This window comes from Xiphophorus maculatus, chromosome 11 (assembly GCF_002775205.1).
Source record: "Xiphophorus maculatus strain JP 163 A chromosome 11, X_maculatus-5.0-male, whole genome shotgun sequence".
NCBI classification, from domain to species: Eukaryota; Metazoa; Chordata; class Actinopteri; order Cyprinodontiformes; family Poeciliidae; genus Xiphophorus; species Xiphophorus maculatus.
The window spans coordinates 26,408,261-26,428,960 of record NC_036453.1 but is presented as its reverse complement, the minus strand read 5'-3'; the positions used below and the strand labels follow the sequence as shown (position 1 = coordinate 26,428,960).

General features: G+C 39.1%; 1 protein-coding gene across 1 annotated transcript in view; it reads right to left on the bottom strand.

The window, feature by feature from the left end:
• med13 (mediator complex subunit 13) overlaps positions 1-7,170 on the bottom strand; it is a 99,849-nt gene extending 92,679 nt beyond the window's left edge. The window contains exon 1 of the mRNA XM_023342105.1: positions 6,523-7,170. Within this exon, the coding sequence (XP_023197873.1) occupies positions 6,523-6,588 (66 nt within the window). The 5' untranslated portion in view covers positions 6,589-7,170. The remainder of the gene's footprint in view (positions 1-6,522) is intronic.
• Between the last annotated feature and the right edge of the window lie 13,530 nt (positions 7,171-20,700).

Below are 20,700 nucleotides of genomic sequence, written 5' to 3'. Positions count from 1 at the left end.
GTCAGATAGCACTTTATTACAAAAATGTCCAATCTCAATATCTAATACTTTTAAAGGCTTAATACAGAAAGCAAGCACCAACCTTGAAACCACCTTCTTGAAATTCAAGCATTTTCAAGGATTTCAAGCACCAGTACAAACCCTATACGGACCACAAGCACTTCATTAGAAACAAAATGGATGGATGGACGCACAAGAAAACTTCTCTAGTTATGCACAAGCACCATAAAGTTGACCAAGCTCAGCACGCGAGTTTTTCCTCCTCACAGGATCTATTAAATCTGTGAGGATGTTGTGATGAAGTAGATGTTCAGGATCTTAACAGAAATGTCCAACATTTGGTAAACAATGCTGGCTACACAACAAAAAGAAATAAAAAATGTTACCACATATTTTCTACGTTTGTTTCTAGTGAAAAATCTTGGTACACTTGAAGTGAAACTAAACTAGCTTACTGGTACAAGATATGGGAGCTTGTTTAAAGTCAAAAGTTCCCTAATATTGTTTTTTATCAATGTTAAGGAATTTTCTTGCTGAAAGGTTGCTTGTAAGCTAAGTTTTTATCTCATTTCTCAATTGTACTAGTTTGCACTGGAATCTAGACCAAAACAAATTCTTGGAAAGCTTTTGTGTTTTTACAGTGTAGTGGCTCCATTCGGTTTGACTCTCATCCGACTGGACGTACAGGGAGTCTGTTGAAGTAGAAGTGTCTGTACCTGCTGTAAGAATTAGCAAATCTCCTCCAAAGTCATTTTTAATGAAATTTGTTCTCCTCTTCCAAGACTAAGCTATTTAAGCATGAAGCCAGGTAAAATGTTACCACATGTTACTGTGGAAAGACTGAAAGTTTGTCTTCACAGTCTCCCACCACGAAGTGTACACAGCGATAATTCCGCCAGGGGTTTGTGTGGCATCGAGTGCTTCATAAAAAGGTTGGCTGAACAAGAGCACCAAAAGCCTGTAGATATCTAAGGAAAGACGTACCACGACTAGAAATGTAATACGAAGAAATCAGCTGTTAATCGGAACCGACCTGACCAGTCGAAAGGTTTCATTGTCCAGTGAAACTACCATAAGGAAAAACGAGGTTGTCCAATGATAAAACTAAACGTTATTACTGAGTGAAGAAGAGTCGACGTGAGCTACGTCCTGTGTTGTTGAGGTTTTGGATATCAGGGGAAGCACTTTAAATGCATCAAAAAGCAGCAAGACGGAGCAGTCCATTCAAATTCAATTTAAAAACACTTCATTTATCCTTAAGGGAAATTAAAAGTTGCAGCTCATATCACCATTGAACCTTCAGAGTCATTCTGGAATATGATGCTGTGGACAGGAAGGATTTTTGCTAGTAGTCAGTCTTGCAACGAATCTGAAGAAGCCTCTGACTGAAGACTGTTTCTGTATGACAGCGTTATGACAGCCCAATTTCCAGACAGTGGAGACGATATTCCACAGTAGCATGTGTAGTGGATGACGCCATCGGTTGTTAGAAAGCACTGCTAATCCGCCTCATTTGCTATTGTCACTCCTCTGGCTCTCTGTCAGAGCGTGTGGTTAGAAAGCTGAGTAGAGACACGACGGAGTCGGGGATTTGATCCTTGTCCATTGTGACAGATGGAAGATATTATTTGAACTTCCTCCATCTCCTTTTCAACTCCTCTTGGATTTCGGGGTCATAGTTCAGGTATTATTTGAATTTCTGAGATGCTAATTAGCTGATCCCAGTTCTAAAAAAAAAAATACTTTGTTGCCACAAAAAAAGAAGAGCAAAAATCCTTCCAGCTGCACAGCATCCAACATCAGAGGGAATAATTGTCGCAACGTGTAATGCCTCAACCAAAAAAAAAAAGTTCTAAACAGAAAGAACCAACATGCTGCCACCAAGAGCGATATAATTCTAATAACATCATCTGCAATTCATGACAGCAGAGATGCTCAGATCCAGGAATTTTCTGATCCGAACGAGATATATGTGCCGATACCAATATTGCTGTTACCCCTGCGATTTGTCCACATATGTTAAATCCTATTTATATCTACAAGGTCAGTAATTACATAATAAACCTCAACAAACTATCTTTCTATCAGGATAAACTCTGATTTCAAATGTTGTATCTGAAAAGTACCGCATAAACAACGTAAAAAACGCTTGGATCTGTGGCCCATTTTGTCATGAATTATGCTGAGATTTGAACTGTTGGCCAGATGGATACCGGTTCAGACGAGACTAGATTGGGACCCAAATTCTCTAGAATGTATGCAAACATTATTATTTATTATTGTTTGTTAGCAGAGCAAGCAAAAGCTAATTTAAAAATACAAACTTCAATGACTGTGCTTTAAAAAGTGACAAAATCTTGTCTTACAGTACTCAACGCTCACAGAGACGTGTGACGTCTCTTTTCCATACATAAATATGGTTACTCAGTTAGGGAGGCTAGAAAACCTGCTTCATAATGCTGTATTCTATATTTTTAAAGAGAAACTAGAATTGGTTAAAATTATTCCCAGTAGGTCAAAGTAAGGGAGGACATTTATCGTATCGTTTATCATTTATTGTGATAAATTTCTTATACAAATTGTGATTTATCATCGTCACAATACATTCCAATTAATGAATGCAATTATTGTGAACACTTATTTACATGACTGCTGTCCAAAAGAGGCGCGTTACAATTTTTTTCAAGAGCATCATTTTGTGGAGTTGATATCTGTGTCGTGAAGTCACATTCTTACATAAAGTTACCTAAAAAAGAAGTGATAAATTGTTCTTTTCATTTTTATTGTCATCACAATTGTACCACGAAATATCATGATGAAAATTTTAAAGTCCATCTCCCCTACCAATAGGTCAAAGGTTTACAAACTGTAGTCTGCTTGGTGCATCTCTATTCAAGTCAACCTGTTGCTTTTATCTGTTACAGGTGAGTTTCTTCCAATTTTATGCACACACACAAAAAAATCACAAATTCTAGATCAAAGTGTCCTTAAATCCCCTTGAGATCAAAACGGGGAAAAAAAAACAAACAAAAACATAGACAGCATGCCAAAACTCTGCACCCAAAGATAGCTTTGCCGTCTGCAGTTGCGCTGTTTGTACTTTCTAAATAAATTAGTTACAGACTGTGTGTAAAAAAAAAAAATATATATATATATATGGAGTGCCAAAGATTCCTGAGTATTTCCTTCCAACAGCCCTGCTTCCCAGGCTGTGCGCATGAGTGTACCTCAGACATTTTCAGCCCTGTGAATCAACACGGTGTTCCTTCCTGCTCGTTTCTTACTAAATACTCAGGTATGTGGAGCAACTGCTCGGGAGAAGCGTCCCGGGCGGCGTGGCCAGCTCCAGTCGCGGGGAGTTTTAGATTTCATAACGCCAGAGCCAGGAATCACGCTGGTGCATTAGCCGGGATTGTGAGGCCGAAGCCGCTGGATAGAGAGAGGGGAGAAGTTTTCCTGAGGTGACGCACACTTTATAACTTGGCGGGGTCGCGACCTCTAGTATTCTGCCAACTAGCTTACCTTCCCCTCTGGCAACATCGGGTTCTGGGTCTGAATAGGGAACACTGTGTTCAAGCAGCGGCCTTTTCAAGATGCAAGACAACAGGTGAGGCTGGTCAAATCATGTCACAGATGCTCCTCTCCTACCAAGTTTCTTTTTCCTGCCTATTTACCTTTCCACCCCGAGTAAGCCTGTCTTGAAGCAAACCTGAAACTAGCAGGTGCTTTGGCATTTTTCTTTTTGAAAGTGATGCAAATTCCCTCCCGTATTCGATGATTTCAATCAATTAAATGTAGAAGAAAGCCGCTAAAGGTCTCACAGGTGCACCTGAGGACACACCTGGAGTTAGTTCTCATGGTCTTATTTGCAATAATAAGAATATAACTGCACCAACAGCTTCACACCATCCACTGAAGAACGGGGGGGGGAGTAAACTACCACAATGTGTTCACATTCTTTTTGCCATAAAATCACAAAGTGGACTCTGTTGAGCAAGTGAGTCATAACAGCAGTAGTGTTATGCTTAGTCTCAGCATGCAGGGAAAGAGAAAGAGGGGAAAAAAAAAAAAAAACGTTAGCCAGCCGGGCGACCAGCCTCCGTCGTGTCCGTGGCGTCGTAGCCAACGCTGCCTTCAAGTGAGGTCGTAAATGTTATAATTACGAGCTCGGCGCAGCGTGGTCCAGAGCCAGCGGGAGTGGCGCTGAGGGGAGAGAGTGGGAATTTTCTGCAGGAAAATGTTACCTTCAGGAGGGCGGACGGCTTCGGAAGCGGCTAAACGCAGGGTGGCGTTTCGGCCGTGTTGTTACTTTGAATTAGTTTAATGTCAGCATTAGTAATGAGGCATTTCCCTGCTCGCGTCTTCCCCCCCTTTTGGTTTCGCTGGCAGAGCTCTGCATATGTAATCTGTGCAGTCTGCACAGCACAAGAGGGACTGCAACAGGAAAAAAAAACTTACTTTTCTCCCCCTCCACTCCTGCAGCATTTAGTCACTTTATTTTCCAATGAAATTGTATATCAAATGTTAAAGTTGCGGACATTAAACTGACCGGCTACCATTAATGTACGAGTTTCTCATAATATTGAGATGGTGTTGCAGCATTTACACAAAAAAAGCAAAAATTATTCATACTGCTGCTAAAATAGCATTTGTTGTTACATTTATAATAATATATATTACCCTTCATTTGTTCTGGTTTGATTTTAACACAAAAAAAAAAATGAAAGAAGCGCCTGTTTTGAGCCCAGTGTCTGACCTGAACAATTTCCGGCTTGCAGTCATATCTGCTGCAAGCCAGCTGACCGGCAAGGCACAGCAGGTGTTCATGACTCTGTTTTACACAAACTCCTGACACTTTGAGCTGGCATTTCATCAAAAGAACTTCAAACTAAAAAGCGTAGCGATCAGCTTTTCCGTGGTTGAATCGGATTTTCTCACAGGCCTGCTTTTCTTAAAAAAATAAAACATTTAAAAATTAAATCTGCAGCTGGTTTGGTGTTTTTGATTCAACAGAACATGAATTACAGGATTATCCCAATTTTTGGAAGAAAACATTCCGTATCATCATCTGATTTTCAATTATCTCAAAAAAATGCATACATAGACTAAAGAAATTATGGGAGAACTTAAGTTTTTTTTGCATGTAATAATGCAGACTCTCATCTGTTGGAGATGGGCTGTTGCATCTTCACTTTAAAATGTAACAACAGTGGAAACTGTCAACTTTAACCTTTTTAAAGGTTGTTAAAACTTCTGCACCATAACCAGCGTACAGTTAAACCTGTTGACAAGCTAATTAACTGCAACAACAAACAACCCCCCACACACACACACTGTTTTCCTGATCATCTGGCCAGAGGACGGACTGTAAACAGGCCCACTAGGTTTGCTGCTGTGGCTAAGAATATGGAGCAGGCAGGCACTGTTTGTCTCAAATGGGACTTAAATCATATCGGAGATCTCCGACCGCAGCTATATAGGGTGATGTTAACCAGCCACAACTGGCAACACGATCACATTAAGAAACATCCAGATGAAAGGCGGGATAAGTTTCTTTGCAACAGAGAGGCATGCTGATACCTTTCTTCTTCTTCTTTTTTTTGGGGGGGGGGGGTTGTTTGTTTGTACTGCCAGGGGTTCTGATTGCCAACCATTATATAATCAGCCCGTGCCCTAGTTGGTGCTGATACCAGAATATGAAGTCCAAGCAGATTAAGGCACAACCAAATTTTAAAAAAAAAACCACATAAGCAACAAAAACTACGTTACATGTTTTTTTTGTTTGTTTGTTCTTTTTTTTACAATAACATAAAGTGTGAAAAACTTTCGAGGGAAAAAACAAAAGAAGAAGAAGAAGAAGAGAAGGCTTTTAAAGAGGGGCGGGCTTGTCTGGACAAGCTGTGCAGTGACACCCGCTAGTTCATTCGGGAGGTGTCAGCATTAAACATAAACAGTAGCCCTATCTAGCAGCGACTGTTCAAAGGTCTGGCAGTTTCCAACTCAAAGCTGCTCAGCGAAGTGCATCAAGTGTTTGGATTGCGGCTCCCCGCTTGATAAAACATAGTGGAAATGCGAGGAAAACCAGATAGTAGCAGGTTAATAATAAACAAGGCGCCGAGGCGAACGGGAGAAAGTGCAGCGACATCATTACTGAGAGGTTTGTAGTAGTACGGAAGGAGGTGAAAAAAAGCATCGTTTTCCATCCCTTGTGGAAAACTAAATGTTAAATGAGATGTAGTAACACAAGCGTTAGCTTTCAAGGAGGGTGAGAGTTTTGTTTACGAGCAGTAACCCTTGAACAGAAAGTTAACGCCAACTGACAGGTCATTGAAGCCAGCTGATAAAGTGTTAAAAATCATTTTCATTTAAAGTAAAGTAACCCTGTCGTCTACTAATGTCAGCTTTGACAGGGCCTTAAGCCTGGCTAAGCTACTATCAACTGATGCCTCTGTGGCTAACGTTAGCATAGCCCCCTTCAGCTAGTTAAAAATGGCTCCTTTCCTTTAGTTTTAAATCTCTTACCAGACAGAATAGATTGGAATGGCAATCCTCCAAGCTGGCCCCGTTCGGTACGAAACAAGAACTCATCCTTCTTCACTGCGAGATCCAACTCTCCATCGTTTTCACGTCCAGGGGAAATTAAAAAACAATTAGCCTCTGTGTGTTTTCTGTGCAAGCCTAATCAGCGAGAAATATTTTTCTGTAACATTTGGCTGGAGGAGTTAATTCAACAAACAACCTTCCGACTGCAGTTTCCTCCGCCAGAGATAAAAAAAAAAAAAAAAAAAAGAAGCGGATAAAAGAGACAATGCCGTCCCTACGCCGACATCCCAAAAGTACGCCGTAAAACCATGTTCAAAAGAGCGTAAAAATGTTCATAAAACAAAAAGAAAAGGAGAGCAAAGAAGCAACTCTCCCCCTCCCCCTTAGCCCTAAAACGGTCTCCGCTTTAAAAAAAAATAAAAAAATAAAATAAAATAAAAACCCCTCGTCTCACTCCTCCATCGCTAAATTTATCCAAAAAATGAAATACATCCTGGCGAAACGTCTCGAAATCTGGCACCGGCCTACGTTTCAGCAAAGATTTTGATCATTATTAGAGCCTCGGTTCCTGTTGGTTTCCATTTGAATTCATGGATTCCTTTCTTTAATGGCGGCCACAGGGACAACTCTGCCTTCCACAGCCTATTGGCTCATTCGTGGTCAGAGCTTCGTCAAGCTAGCAGCGCGTCCACGGAGACACCTCGCACACTGAACGACGTTTCCGCCAAAGTAAAAGCTAGTTTTACAGTTTCATTAGAAACATTTAGTGGACAATTTTGACATAAAGCTTTTCATAAATAAAAGAGAAGTAAAGAATTTTCTCCCGCTCTGCTACTGGCTTATATTTAAGATGTCTTTTGTCCCTTTAGCTTACCAGAACGTCCTCCATATTTTCCTCATAAAGCACTGCATCTTGTCAACATATATTCTTCACATTTGTCTGTTCTTTTCTCTGTGTTGGAACCTTCAGTTTAGTCATAAAATATTATTATTATTATTATTATTATTATTATTATTATTATTATTATTATTATTATTATTAGTAGTAGTAGTAGTAGTAGTAGTAGTAGTAGTAGTAGTAGTAGTAGTAGTAGTAGTAGTAGGAGAAAATCAGGTGTACCAGCAGAAGAAGGTAAATGAAAGCCTGCAGTCATTACAAATTATGGCAGACATCACATTATAAACATACAGTTATTAAAAATAAATAAGATCTCAGATTAGTTGCAACTCAGTAGCATAATTTAAATCAAACTGAATTAATGAATATAATAATTATTAGTGTTATTACTATTGTTACTGTTATTGTAACACTTTCTTTTTAGTCATAACAGCAGTATGGTTGCTGTTATTGCCATTTGTAGTTTAAGTTAATAACATCCATCGATCCATCCATTTTCAAACACCCTTGTCCCTTAGAGGTGTCGGGAGGGCTGCTGGTGCCCATCTCCAGCTAATGTTCCGGGCGAGAGGCGGGGGTCACCCTGGACCAGTCTGTCGCAGTGCAACACAGAAACAGACAGGACACACACACACTCACACCTAGGGAGAATTTAGAGAGACCAATTAACCTAACTGTCATGTTTTTGGACTGTGGGAGGAAGCCGGAGAACCCGGAGGGAACCCATGCATGCTAAGTTAATAACATTACATAGTTAACTTGGTGAAATTTATTATTAGTATTATTATTAATAATAATAATAATAATAATAATAACCATAATAATAATTATTATTATATAATAATAATTGTTGTTAGAATAATTATTATTAACAACAATAATAACTTATTGTTATAATTATAACTATAATAATAATAATTATTATTATTGTTATTAATGATTATATTAGGCATAATATAAATTAGTTTTGTTCATCTAATGTGTACAAAAAGACAATTAAGGCTTAAGTTAAGTTATATTACCTGTGAACTACAGTTTGTCTTATTTTGACAGCTCAGATCCAGACTTTCTTGGGTTAGTATTGCTGTCTTGACTTTGTCGCGGTCATGAGGGCTGTAATAACACAAGACTGATAGGTATTGCCGCTGGGCCAGCGCAAGTGGCGCTACTGAGCAACAGATTTTTTTTCTTTTCTTTTTTTCCCCCTGCTATGATCAAATCCTATACAGTAAACTTGCTCACTTACACAGTGCACCACCTAGCGCATGCCATGTTTCACTTACATTTAAAATGTTCACAGATTGTGCATTGATGCGCCCTTTGTTATCCTTTTCTGTAATAAAATAGATCCATTCATCCGTGAGGTGTCTGAATACGGTGAAGAATTGAGTAAATGTAAAATTTCCTAGAACTACAACAGGGAAACAAGCAAGTATTAGAGATAATGAGTTGGGTTAGAGGGGGGGGTATGCTCAACACATGATCAACTTAGGAGATGAGATGGCCATATTAGCAACACTACAAGATAGATGAGCGCTGGTGCAGTGTGTTTTAAAGCATGAATAATACAATATACCAATATCTCTCTAAATATGGACTAAATATTATACTTTACACTGACTTTGATGCGGTCTCATTACTTTATAGCCTCATGTATTGTATTTAAAGAGGAGTACAGTACTGAATTAAATCAAAGTACATTTTGTTTATAATTGATTTAAATTTGATTATGTTCCAAAAAAGAAAAGGCACATCGTCACCAGTCATTTCACCAGGTTCACATTGATTGTTTTGCTATTAAAATGTTTCTTGCTCCCTGAGAGCAACAGTAGCACAACCAGCATGTTGATTATTTATGAAATCTCAGGTCTGCTGGTTGCTGTTTTTGAGTGCCTGATCAGAACTCCTCAATTCCTGACAGGTACCTCTTTTTTGTTCAGGCAGAAAATCAGATTTTTTTATTATTATTATGAATTTTTTTTTTTTACAATGGCACCAGCATGAGTAAACACTGGCCTTACAATTTCGGATTGTGCAGTTTAAACAGTGGCTACCTCTGCAAATCACAAAACATCGCCTTCAGGATATTAAGCGTTTGTGGTTTCAACATGTTGTTTCTGTTATTTATTTGTCTGGGTTTACTCAATGTGTGACCGCTGAGACGGAAAGGCAGCTGCAAACGTGAAGTGAAGAGTGCAACCGTGTCTGAATGCTTTGCTGCAATAAGAGAACAATAGTTTCACAGAATTTTATGCTTTTGACTTTTCTGGTTTTGTTTTGGTGTCACAATGAAATAGACAATATAAGAGATCTGGAGACTTGTAGCGACTGGAGCTCGAGTTTCACAAGTAGTCAAGTTAAATTCTATCAGTCTTGATGGCAGTTCTCATTTGGATTCTGGTCTTGACTTTGATTGAGCCATTTTAACACGTGAGTATGCTTTGATCTAAGCCAGGGGTGTCCAAACTTTAAGTCACCTGGACCAAAATTGTCGAGTCAAAAGTACTTGTGGGCCTAGAAAATAAAGCAAATATCGCAGTTATTTTATTTTATTTATTAATTTATTTGTATATAATGCATGTTGTTCATCATAGATCCAAAACCTGGAAGTATTTTGCATATTTCCTGTAGTAAAAAAAAAGCATGTAATTTCCAAATTCTTTGGACTCTTGAATAAATTTAGTCTCAGTTATTAGAACAGGATTCGGGTCTCTTTCTTTCATAATGTTTAGTCCAGTTCAATAAATTAAATAAAAGCTGGCTTTTCGGTAAAAGTCTCTGGATAGACGTGTTTCTAATGTTGTACTCAACCTTTTCCATTGTGAGAAAATGATCATTTTGCCTTGATTAAAAGTAAACGTAAAAAGTCTACATCTGTGTTGGACAAACTTGTGTCATTCTTGGATGTCATTCTAGGAGATATTCCTTTTCATAAAGACCTGGCTACATGCGCACAAAGTCTGCCTCGTCCACCTCAGCTATGAATCTCTGCAGCTCCTCCAAAGTCATCATGGGCCTCTGTTGACATGTCTTTGTAGGGGTGCCACTGTACTCCTCTGTTTCCAATTTCAGATGAGGCTCTGTGGGAAGTTCAAAGCTTAGAATATAATTTATAATCTAATCCGGTCATCAAAATAAGTGAAAAAAAAAATGTCAAAAGATTTGTAAGACATTGCACCAAGCCAAATCCTGACTGCATCCTACTGTATGCGTTGCAACATGTCTGTGAGAACTGTCAGCTCATTACACAACGTTTCTGTTCCAGTTTCACAGAACGGAGTCAACAGATACAAATGTTTGGACCCCAGCACACTTGGATCAGCCTGGAGCAAACAGGAATTTCAGTTCACACACAAACACACACTCTGGCCAACACAGTTCAAGTCTTGGTCAAACATTTTGTTGAGGAGTGTGCTTTGCTAATAACGGGGTCTGACAGTTGATCTCTACAGTTCATCCACCACAGCTTTCCTTTATTCATTTATTTTTACCAATGATGCACTCTTACTCAGTTTGTGGCCTTCATAGTGTGAGTACAGCAGGTTTATTAAAATAGAATAATTTATAAATAGCCTCAGCAAGGGCTTGCTCCTAATTAGAATATGGCACAAGCTGTCTTTAGACATAATTTCTTTATAGAAGTACATGACAGCCCTTTGGCTGGGTCTCATGAAGGAGTAATTATGGTCCTATAAATTCAACTTCTGCTAAGCGCTTTCCCCCAAACCAAAATCACAACCGCTTTCACAACTTCAGCCCGACATGCCGCTGTTATTCCCTCACGGTGTTTGTAGTTTTGCATAGTAACACATGAACACGTCCTTGTGTGCTGCACGAATCAAATGAGTGCAGACTTCTTTCAACAGATCCTTTCCTCCAGGCCCTAGAGGGGTGAACAGGTGAAATTTGTGAGACTTTCTGAAAGAACTTGGGGAAACCGGGTCGTAAAGGAGGTGATGATAGCATATCCCAAGGCCGAGAAACAGCTGGCTCCTCCAGAGACCTGAAATTGTAATCGCCTGAGGGAAAACAAGTAAGGAAGACCGTCTTGGTGCAGGATCCACCAGAAAGATGCTTCACCGTGGTCTGCACAGATTTATTTATCCTCAAATGCTTATTGCCTTGGAGATCCGGCATCTTCTGTTTGAGCCGGGCGCAGTGGGATTTTAATCTTGCATGTCAAACACAGAAAACAGGTCTGATCTGAAAGATACAATCTGGCACTGATGCGATAATTGGCCCTACCAAAGAATCGCATGACAAAGAGATTGTGCTGCGCCGTCTCAAAAGGCTCAGCTTTGAGTATTTCATCTGATCCTGAAGGACTGAGAAGCGTTTTAAACCTTAAATCTCCTCAAGGGGTGATAATCTCACACTCACTGTTTTCCCTTCTCCTTGATATGAAGAGACAATCGAACACGATACCATCTGCAAGACACGGAACAAAAACCCACATCTAGAGGTGCGGCAGATGTCACTGTGCATTGAGCGACGTGGACGCCGGATGGCTGTCATAGCCGTCGATGGGTTTCCCACGTTTATCTGCCGCTTCGCCTTATCTGAAAACCCACAGAGCAACTCTGTCGTTTCAGACTGACTTTCATTTCTTCAATCTGGAGAAGATTGAAGAAATGAAAGTCAGGAGATAGTTTGGGGTGCCTCGCTGCTCTTTTGACATTTGATTGGACACGCTTTGCAGCCCCTGTCGGCCTGCTGCTGGAGCATTTGTTAAGACGGGGAGTTTGCCTCGCTTTCTTGTGTGACTAAAACTTGCACGGGAACGTGAATAGTAATTCGGAATTCAACAAGAGGCTGCATGTGTTCGGATTAGACGGAGAGGAATCCGAGACGCAAAATTTGAAGACTTCGTCTTTAAAAGCGATGAAACAGTCGAGGAGGAAGAGCAGGCGTAAAAACGGATCTCTTTCTGAGAAGATTTTCTCTTAAGCTAATGAAGCTGAACGCCCAAACAGACAAGGCCCTTTAGCTCCACACTGCTGAGGCCTCCAGCAATTAGGAGGATGATTCAGAGGAGCAGAGGTCAACGACGTAACGTGTGTTTACTGAGGCTAAGTGCTAATATCCCACTGTTCATCTGTGCAAAGAAGGCGATAGTTATAAAGCGGGTTAACAACTGTGCCATGTTCTTATGAAGTAGCCCTCCTCCTAATTCACACACACACTTTACTTTCCTGTTCCCTTTCTGCTCTGATAACGCAAACAAATATGCACACACAGCATATTTTGAGCATTTACGTCAAAGCTCCCACCCAAATCTGAAACGGTCGGATTCAATTAAAGTCAATCGTCTTTTGAGAACTGGAGGGAATCGATGCATTATTTTTATGTTCTACTCTTTATTGCCAGAGGTTTCATCACCATCTTGAATTAACACCTCATTCTCACTCCCCTAGAACCTCGAACGTGTTTATGCACAAATCTGGACGAGTGTGTATTATGGGAGTTCGTGTTTTGTGGACTTGGAGAAGGTGTTCGAGTATTTTTCCCAGAAGTTCTTATTGTTTAAAAATAGAGCATTTTGTATTACTCGCCATTAGAAGAAAGTACGGAAGAGGATTAGGGCCACAAAAAATAAAATAAAATAAAAAAATTCTGACTTTAATCTCAGAATTTTGAGAATTCTTAATTTTCTTTTCACTGGTCCTAATACCCTTACGTAGTAAAGGCTTATGTTTCAAACAGCTTATGTTCTCAAATGTTTATGACATGACATGCTGTGATTTAAATATTGTATGAATGGACATTGACATGTTGAAATGAACAGATTCACCTGCAAATGCAAATGTAACTCATTTTATTTCATTCACTGTCCCTGTCAGCCCTGCTCTTCTTAGGAAGAGATGAGCGCTTGAATAGGAATTGCTGAAGTTAATGTTTCAATTTTACTACATTTCTTATTCACCCCAAAAAAGTTAAAATGATTGATATGTAAGACTTCTTTTCCCAGTGTTCAGGCTAAAAGTTCAAATGTAAAAAAAATTCTAACAGACAGTGCACATTTTTTGAAATCCAAAATAAAACAGATAGCACAGACATATAGTGTCTTTGAACAAAGCTTAACAGTAAACATCAGATTGTGTACTTGTATTAGACAACCTAAACAAATAAAGTGTTACTCAGCTAAAAGAATATGTAGCACAGGCACACACACACACACACACCTTTACAGAATGTGATCACATTTGTAAATGTTTGCAGCTGTGTCCTCTTGCTAACAAATGTGTTTTCATTCTACGGTCTAAAATTTGGGTGTTCATGGGGGAATTTATTAGGTGGCACCTACCCAGCCCCTCCAGGCCCTGCCGTTGTTCAGACGTTCGTCTCGTACAATTCATTGGCTTCACATGGATATCACATGTCACATGGATATCACTTCAAACCTTGGGAGTTTGAAGTGGATGATTAACACCTAAGCATGTGGTTTTCCCATATGTTTCACATGAGTACAACTTGCGAGTTTTGCAAGAAATTTTCCTCTAAGATCATCTAAGCTCATCCTGAAAAAGGTCCAGCAGATAATTTGTGTATCTGTTGCATGGTCCTCAAGTGGAAAAAATCTCATCTGGGAAAATTTACTTTGTTGAGCATTACACCATTTTCTAATAGAGGAGAGATGTTATGACGACTTCCTGAAGGCAAAGTTTCAGAAAGAGCAGGACTTTTTAAAGAGACAGGGGCCCAATTTAATGGCGATAAATGACCAAGTCAAATTTTTATTAAGTCATATTTGATATATAGAGCATTTTTAGAACAACTGAAGATAAAATAGTTACTTGATTGTGCTACAATCTGGCACTGTGAGCCTGGAAAATACATAATGCTACCACAGGAGATTAAAAGATTTCTCAAACATGCAAGAAAGAATCAAGGCCACACCCCTGGTATGTTTTTGATAGCATTATAACACAATGTTAAGAAAAGCTGATTTTACATATCAGTGCTCCCTTACAGTGCCACCTGCTCAAATCGGTATACTACAGCGTGAATGTGTTCTGAGCCACATCAGTCTGTGATTCAGACGGGGCTCTTTGCTGGGTCACTTCTGCAGTTAAACAGAGCTACAGGCCTGTCGGGTCACCTGCAACAATAACTTGTGTCTGTACATCTGCAGCGATGTCTGGCTCAGGTCAGATCCATGTTCCCTCTCTAGGTAGAGCTGAGAGATGGTTGTTTGGTTGCTGGCCCTGCGCACACAGGAACATTCCAGGCTCACAAATAAAGCCGTGGCTGTTTCTTTGTTGCAGTGCTGACTAGACAAGTGCCTTTCTGCAGGGCCGATGAAGTCCCGCATCCCCCGCTGGTAAACGATCTGACACACTTTTTAACCGCCGCAGTCTTTTTTTTCCACAGGCCCTTGTTATGAGGCGGGTTTATTCCCGCCTTCTTGGATTCCTCTGCTCTCCTTATCCACTTCCCTATCTATCCTCTATCCATCCTCTTTCCGGCTTTTTACGTCTCCCGGTCATTTTCCGCACATGTTGTAAGCAGATGGAGAAAAAAGGTGTCTACATAGAAGATATTTTCTCCTTCTTAAGCAGCCTTCCATCCTGCAGAACCAGCATGGGACTAATAAATTCAACATGAATTGAAAGCTAATGAAATGTGCCTCCCCCCACCTCCTCATCTCTCCCTGCTTACAGCCAGCCACTTGGAAGAAGGCTGAACACACAACTCCTTGAGCACAGGGAGAGAGAAAGACAGAGAGAGAGAGAGAGATGGAGAGAATGAGATCATTGTCACATTAAAAGCAGCAGTCGACAAAACTACAAAACTGGCCCGCTGTCATCAGGCTGACCTGGGCGACTGGCCACAACATGTTCAGCATTCCTCTGTGACATGGCGCTTTGTCATTTTCCTCAGAGGGACACCGAGGGACGGGCCACATCAAAGCAATCATCCGGGGCTTCTGGTTGGAGAAATAAATAAGAAAGCGGAATAAAAAGACACTTTGAAGGAGCACACATGAAAGCAGTTGGGTCCAACGCCTGTTGTGGCAAAAAGCAGCGCTGAATTCTGATTGTTATCGAGGAGCAGGCCATAAAAACAAACATACGCTCCACAGGACGTCTGTACAGGTTTGCATACACTGCAGTTTTCCCACCGTCCATATGGACCGCCACAGTAAGTTCAGAGACAGAGGAGGAGCAACTGAAGACAGATACACAGTCGCTCGGATCCTGAAAGTTCAACTCAAGGACATGGTCAGAGACACGGCTTTGTCTGCAGGGCAGTTCATGCAGTGGAAGTTTCTCTCAACTGGACCAGTCATGTTTCAAAGTTAATCAGCTCTTAATTGATTAATTATGATGAATGCTGAATGTGGGATGGAGTAGACATGTCAAAGTCCATGTAATTCTCTCTACTACTCAGCAGTTTGAACGATGAGATCAGTTTACCTTTGAATCATCTCCTAGTTGATTCTTCAACCTACAGTTGAAATCAAATGTTTTCGTCATTTCTGTTTACTAAATGCCAGAAGTTTGAAGTGAAAAATCTTTTAAGAATTAACTCTAAACATACACCTGACCTGTCTGCTGTGTTCCTTGGTTCATTGTGATGCTGTTTGCCAACTGGCGCTCTCTCTCTCAAAAAAAGTAATTGCTGTACTTACTGTATTTCAAGATTATATTACACACAGGAAAACTCTATTTACTAATTAGTTGACTTCTGTAAGCAGTTGATTATACTGGATTTTTATGGGGATATCAATACGTTACACTCTTACCCTCTTCAAATATTTACTGTGCACTACTTCTAAATTATGTTTCCTATTTTGGTTCCATTTCACAGTTTAGTGTAACTTTGCATTGATCAATCAAAAATAATTCCAGATAAATCATATTGCAATGTAACTATGAATGAAAAATGTCAGGTGAGGACTTTTGCAATGCACTGTACACTGCAAAAACAAATATCTTGCCAAGTATCCTTTGTCTAGTAGTTTGTAGTGCAAATATCTCAAGTAAGATATAAAACAAGTTGAAATAAGATAAGTGCGGCAAAACTAACTTACAAGTAACCTTTCAGCCAAATTAACTATCCTAGGCTGCAGAAAGTTGAATACTTTGGTTGAATACTTGTTGCAGTGAGTTTATAAAGCTAGTGTTGTGACTGTATAAGTTCCCATTCAAATTCTATTTTTCTGACTCATTGAGTTCATTTTCTGAACCTCTGTAATAATTTTTTTGCCCACAAAAGTGGGGGCTTATGCAGAATCTCTTATATTTTTGTTTTTCATTTACTTCTCACAGACTTTAGTTTGAATGAATAAAAATGAGCAAACACAAACCTTACTGCCGAAACAAATTCTGAACATACTCTATTGTCGCATTAACTACCAGGTGGGGTGATGACTCATTTCAACATTATCTTTATTAATAAATATGTTTTACTCTCCTGAATTTGTTTGAATAAAGCAAAAAAAAAAAAAAAAACCCAAAACAAAACAAAACAACAAAAAAAAAACAGTTCAGCAGCATCCCATCCATTCATGCTTTCACAAATTCACTACCCAGAATCCAACTCTGTACACTCTTCTATATTTTATGTTTGTCAATATTCATGAACAGGTTTTATTTGGACATTTCAGTCAGTGCTCAATAAATATAACAAGTGCAGCATCCAAGGTCTCAGTAAACATTCTCCTGTCAATAAATATTATCGACAGATACAATATCTCCCTCTGTTCAGTGATCAGTTTGTATGTATTATTACCTTTGCTCAGAATATAAAATAAACACAATGTAACAACGATTAGTATAGTTCCCATGTCATTACCGGCTCAATACAAGGTGCGCAGGTTTTCACCCAGATGTATTTTGTTGAAGCCGCTCCTACGTCAGACCGATTCAGTGTGTTGTGTGTTGGGGTGTTCGCATGTGTTTGGAGCCATTATTCACAGTGTAATATGCCAAATATCCTCTCTCAACACTCCAAACTCACATTGCAACATGAACACTTGCCCAGCATAATGCATTATGGATGATTGCATCTGTGTTACATTTACTCTGTAGAGTGTCTACTTGTGAGAGGCAATGCAATTAATACATGGTTGTGAAAAGCTACTTGCCCCACACCAGATTTTGTCTGATTTTGCTTTAATTTTTTATTTTTTGGTGACAATTGGATATTTTGGCTCAACATTCATTTCAGGGTAAACAAAAAAGGTGGATTAAAATAATGATTTTATTCATAGGAAGAGAAAATGCTGCCTAAACTAACCTGCTCCTTTATGAAACATAATTTCCCCCTAAACTTAATAGCTGCTTGTGGCACCACCGGCGGCAACAGTTGCCGTTAATGAGTGTTTTCCATCTCCGTGGAAGAACACAGTCAAGTTTTTTCTGCTAGAGAGCAGAGCTATGGTTCAAGTTGTTCCATATCAACAATCACATTTTGATGCAAAATAATGGTAATTAGTTGAATATTTTAATTTGGCCACATTTCTAAATTCGTCTTACATAAATCTTGTTTCTCAACATTCACAGTTTATACTAAACTGTGATTTGTATATTTTAGTGTTTTACTTTTTGGAGGTTTATTAGTTTCCATTATTCTTTAATTTTTTTTTACTTGATTAAGGTATTTGACTGTAAAGTTTAATTGTTTTTGTTCATAAATGTTTGAACTTTGCTCCATGCGCATGTGTAGAGCTAAGCTGTTTGAAGAAACATTTGTTCTTCTCAACTTTAGTCTTAAATCTGTTGTTATCTTAATACCTAAGCTTTCGCAGGGAGACATTTATCTGAGACTAAGACTATTTGGCTATTATTTCCTAATAATCACGTGTTGCCCCAATTTGGTAATAATGATCTAATTTTCTTACTAATTGTCTTTGGCATTCATCAGTAATTATTCATGGCCAAACTAAACCTATTGCATAGTGCTGCCATGCCTGACTGTTTACTTCATGTTCTTTTTTCAGATGTGTGTTACACCACTGATTTGTCCGATGAGGTTGGCACAGGGTGACTTTTGTCGGGGCAAGCAAGCTTCTCTGGTTGACGCAGTGATTTAGTGAAGGTGTGCAGTCTGTGCAACTAGCCAGCAGCAGGACTTACAAATCTGAACAAATGGTTTCCGCTTTGAAGGGAAAAAACTGACTTAGAGAATTTAACCTTGAAAATTGTATTCAATCGAAAGTATCGCAACACTTTTGATTGAACAGTGGACCAACAGTAGATTGGTCCACCATTAATTGTTTTAAAATGAACAGGATGGGGAGACTTTTGATAGATTTTATGGTTATGATCCTACTCTGCCAGCTACATATAGTAACTCACATCTGTGCAAGTGACCAGGCTTAGAAATGACATTGTAACCATTTTCAGACTGATAGATGTCAATTATGGAGAGCAAAATGGACAAAATTAAACAAATAAATACAGTATTAAATCATTAATTAAATGCACCATCAAGTAAATAAATGTTTAAATGCTTAAATACATTATTTAATAGACAGTTTTTTCTAATATGCCATCAAAATGCTAACTTTTACAGGAGTGCAGATAGTTAGGGGCGGTGCTATGTGTAATAATTAGTGGGCAGTTCACTGTGTAAGTTCGGCTATATTTATAGAAGAATCATCTAGCAGAGGCGTGAAGAGTCTTAAGTATTGTGGTTTTGAAACTGGAAGATTTTAATGTGAAAAGAGGCTATTGAACTTTCACAGTCTAAAGTGGCGTTCTGCTGTTCAGTGGTAGCCCCGCCCGCAGCCCTGCCCTTGGACCTTGATGGACGATTTTGGCAGATAAAATCATTCCTTGGTAATGCTGCAGAACCAGAAGCCATGATAGAATTAAATATACATTTAATTAATTAATGATTTGATGATGTATTCATTTATTTATCTATTTATTGTCTCTTTTTGCCCTCTGTAGATGATACCTTCTCATCTGTTCTCGAATATTTTTTCTCGTTTCGGGCATGATGTGCTGCTTTTTGATACTTTTGACCCACGTCATTTTGTCATGCAGGATATGTTTAAGTAATTTTGCGATTTTACCAATCTGATAGTAACCTGTAAAGAAATTGGAAATCAGCTGTTCAAACTTAGCTAATTACAGTTAATTTACACTTTTAAAAAATGAGGTGAATCCATGTTGGTTTGGATAGTGCTCCCACTTTAAAGAGTTAGGCTAATTTTTATATATACTAGGTTATTTCTGTCCAATATTAACATTTATTGTGCAAAAATGTATTGTGTGACCATACTGCAGGATTTTCTGCACATTTGAAAGACAGAAGTTTATGTTGCGCTTTTTATCTAATGTCACCATGCAGAACTTTAAATGTACTTTAAATGTTTGCTTGTTCACAGCAGATTAGAGGCACTGGAGCAATACTTTGCTGAAATCTCCTTGTATCTAAATTGATCAGATAATAACAGCTGCCATTTTAACCACAGATTCTCTGAGGGGACGTAGTTTAAAGGCACATTCAGTTTTGTTTTAGTCTCTTCATATCCCCACTCACTCCACACACAGAGGTTCTCACACACGCACACGTGAAAAGTAAGCACCGCTCACTCTGGGCTTTTCTCTGTGATTCATGACAGTGTGTGACCCAGTGAGTCAGAGCTGGCTCCAGAACAGCATGAATTAAAGGAAGGAGTCGGTGTGTTATTCTGTGGCATTTCAACCCTGACATTTACATCATGCATCTCCAACTTCTCTGCATTCAGTGGACCATAGAGTTCTGCAAAAAGGAAGAAAATAGAGCCATTTTGGCAATTGTGTGTTTTTTTGGGGGGGGGGGGTGGATTTTGTTTGTGTGCCATCATCCGGCATGTTTTCACCGAAGAAGCCCACAAACTGAAGACGCTTCCCTATCTGGTGATGTGAATAAAACTGAATGCAAATCAGCTCTTTGCAAAAATGTGTTTGTTCACGCTTTGGCTGAAAATGCAACAGTGTTCTTCTTGAATAAATCATTCCGTTGAAAAAAAAAAATACATTTTTTTTGTACAGATTAGATGCATGCCACTTAATTCAGCTGCTAAATCATTCAACAGAGATTACTCCTGATTTACAATGCAAAATGCTGATTTTGCTGGGAAACTACTGCCATCGGTAAAAAAAATTTTTTTGCCATCCTGTGGCAAAAATATGTAGAGACTCCTAAGGTTGGAATAAAAAACTAACTGGAAGTGAACACTATTTAAGAAGTCTGAAATGATCAGGATTATTCATACTAGTGAGTGTTTGACTGGCTGATCAAAAATATTTTACAGTTCATTC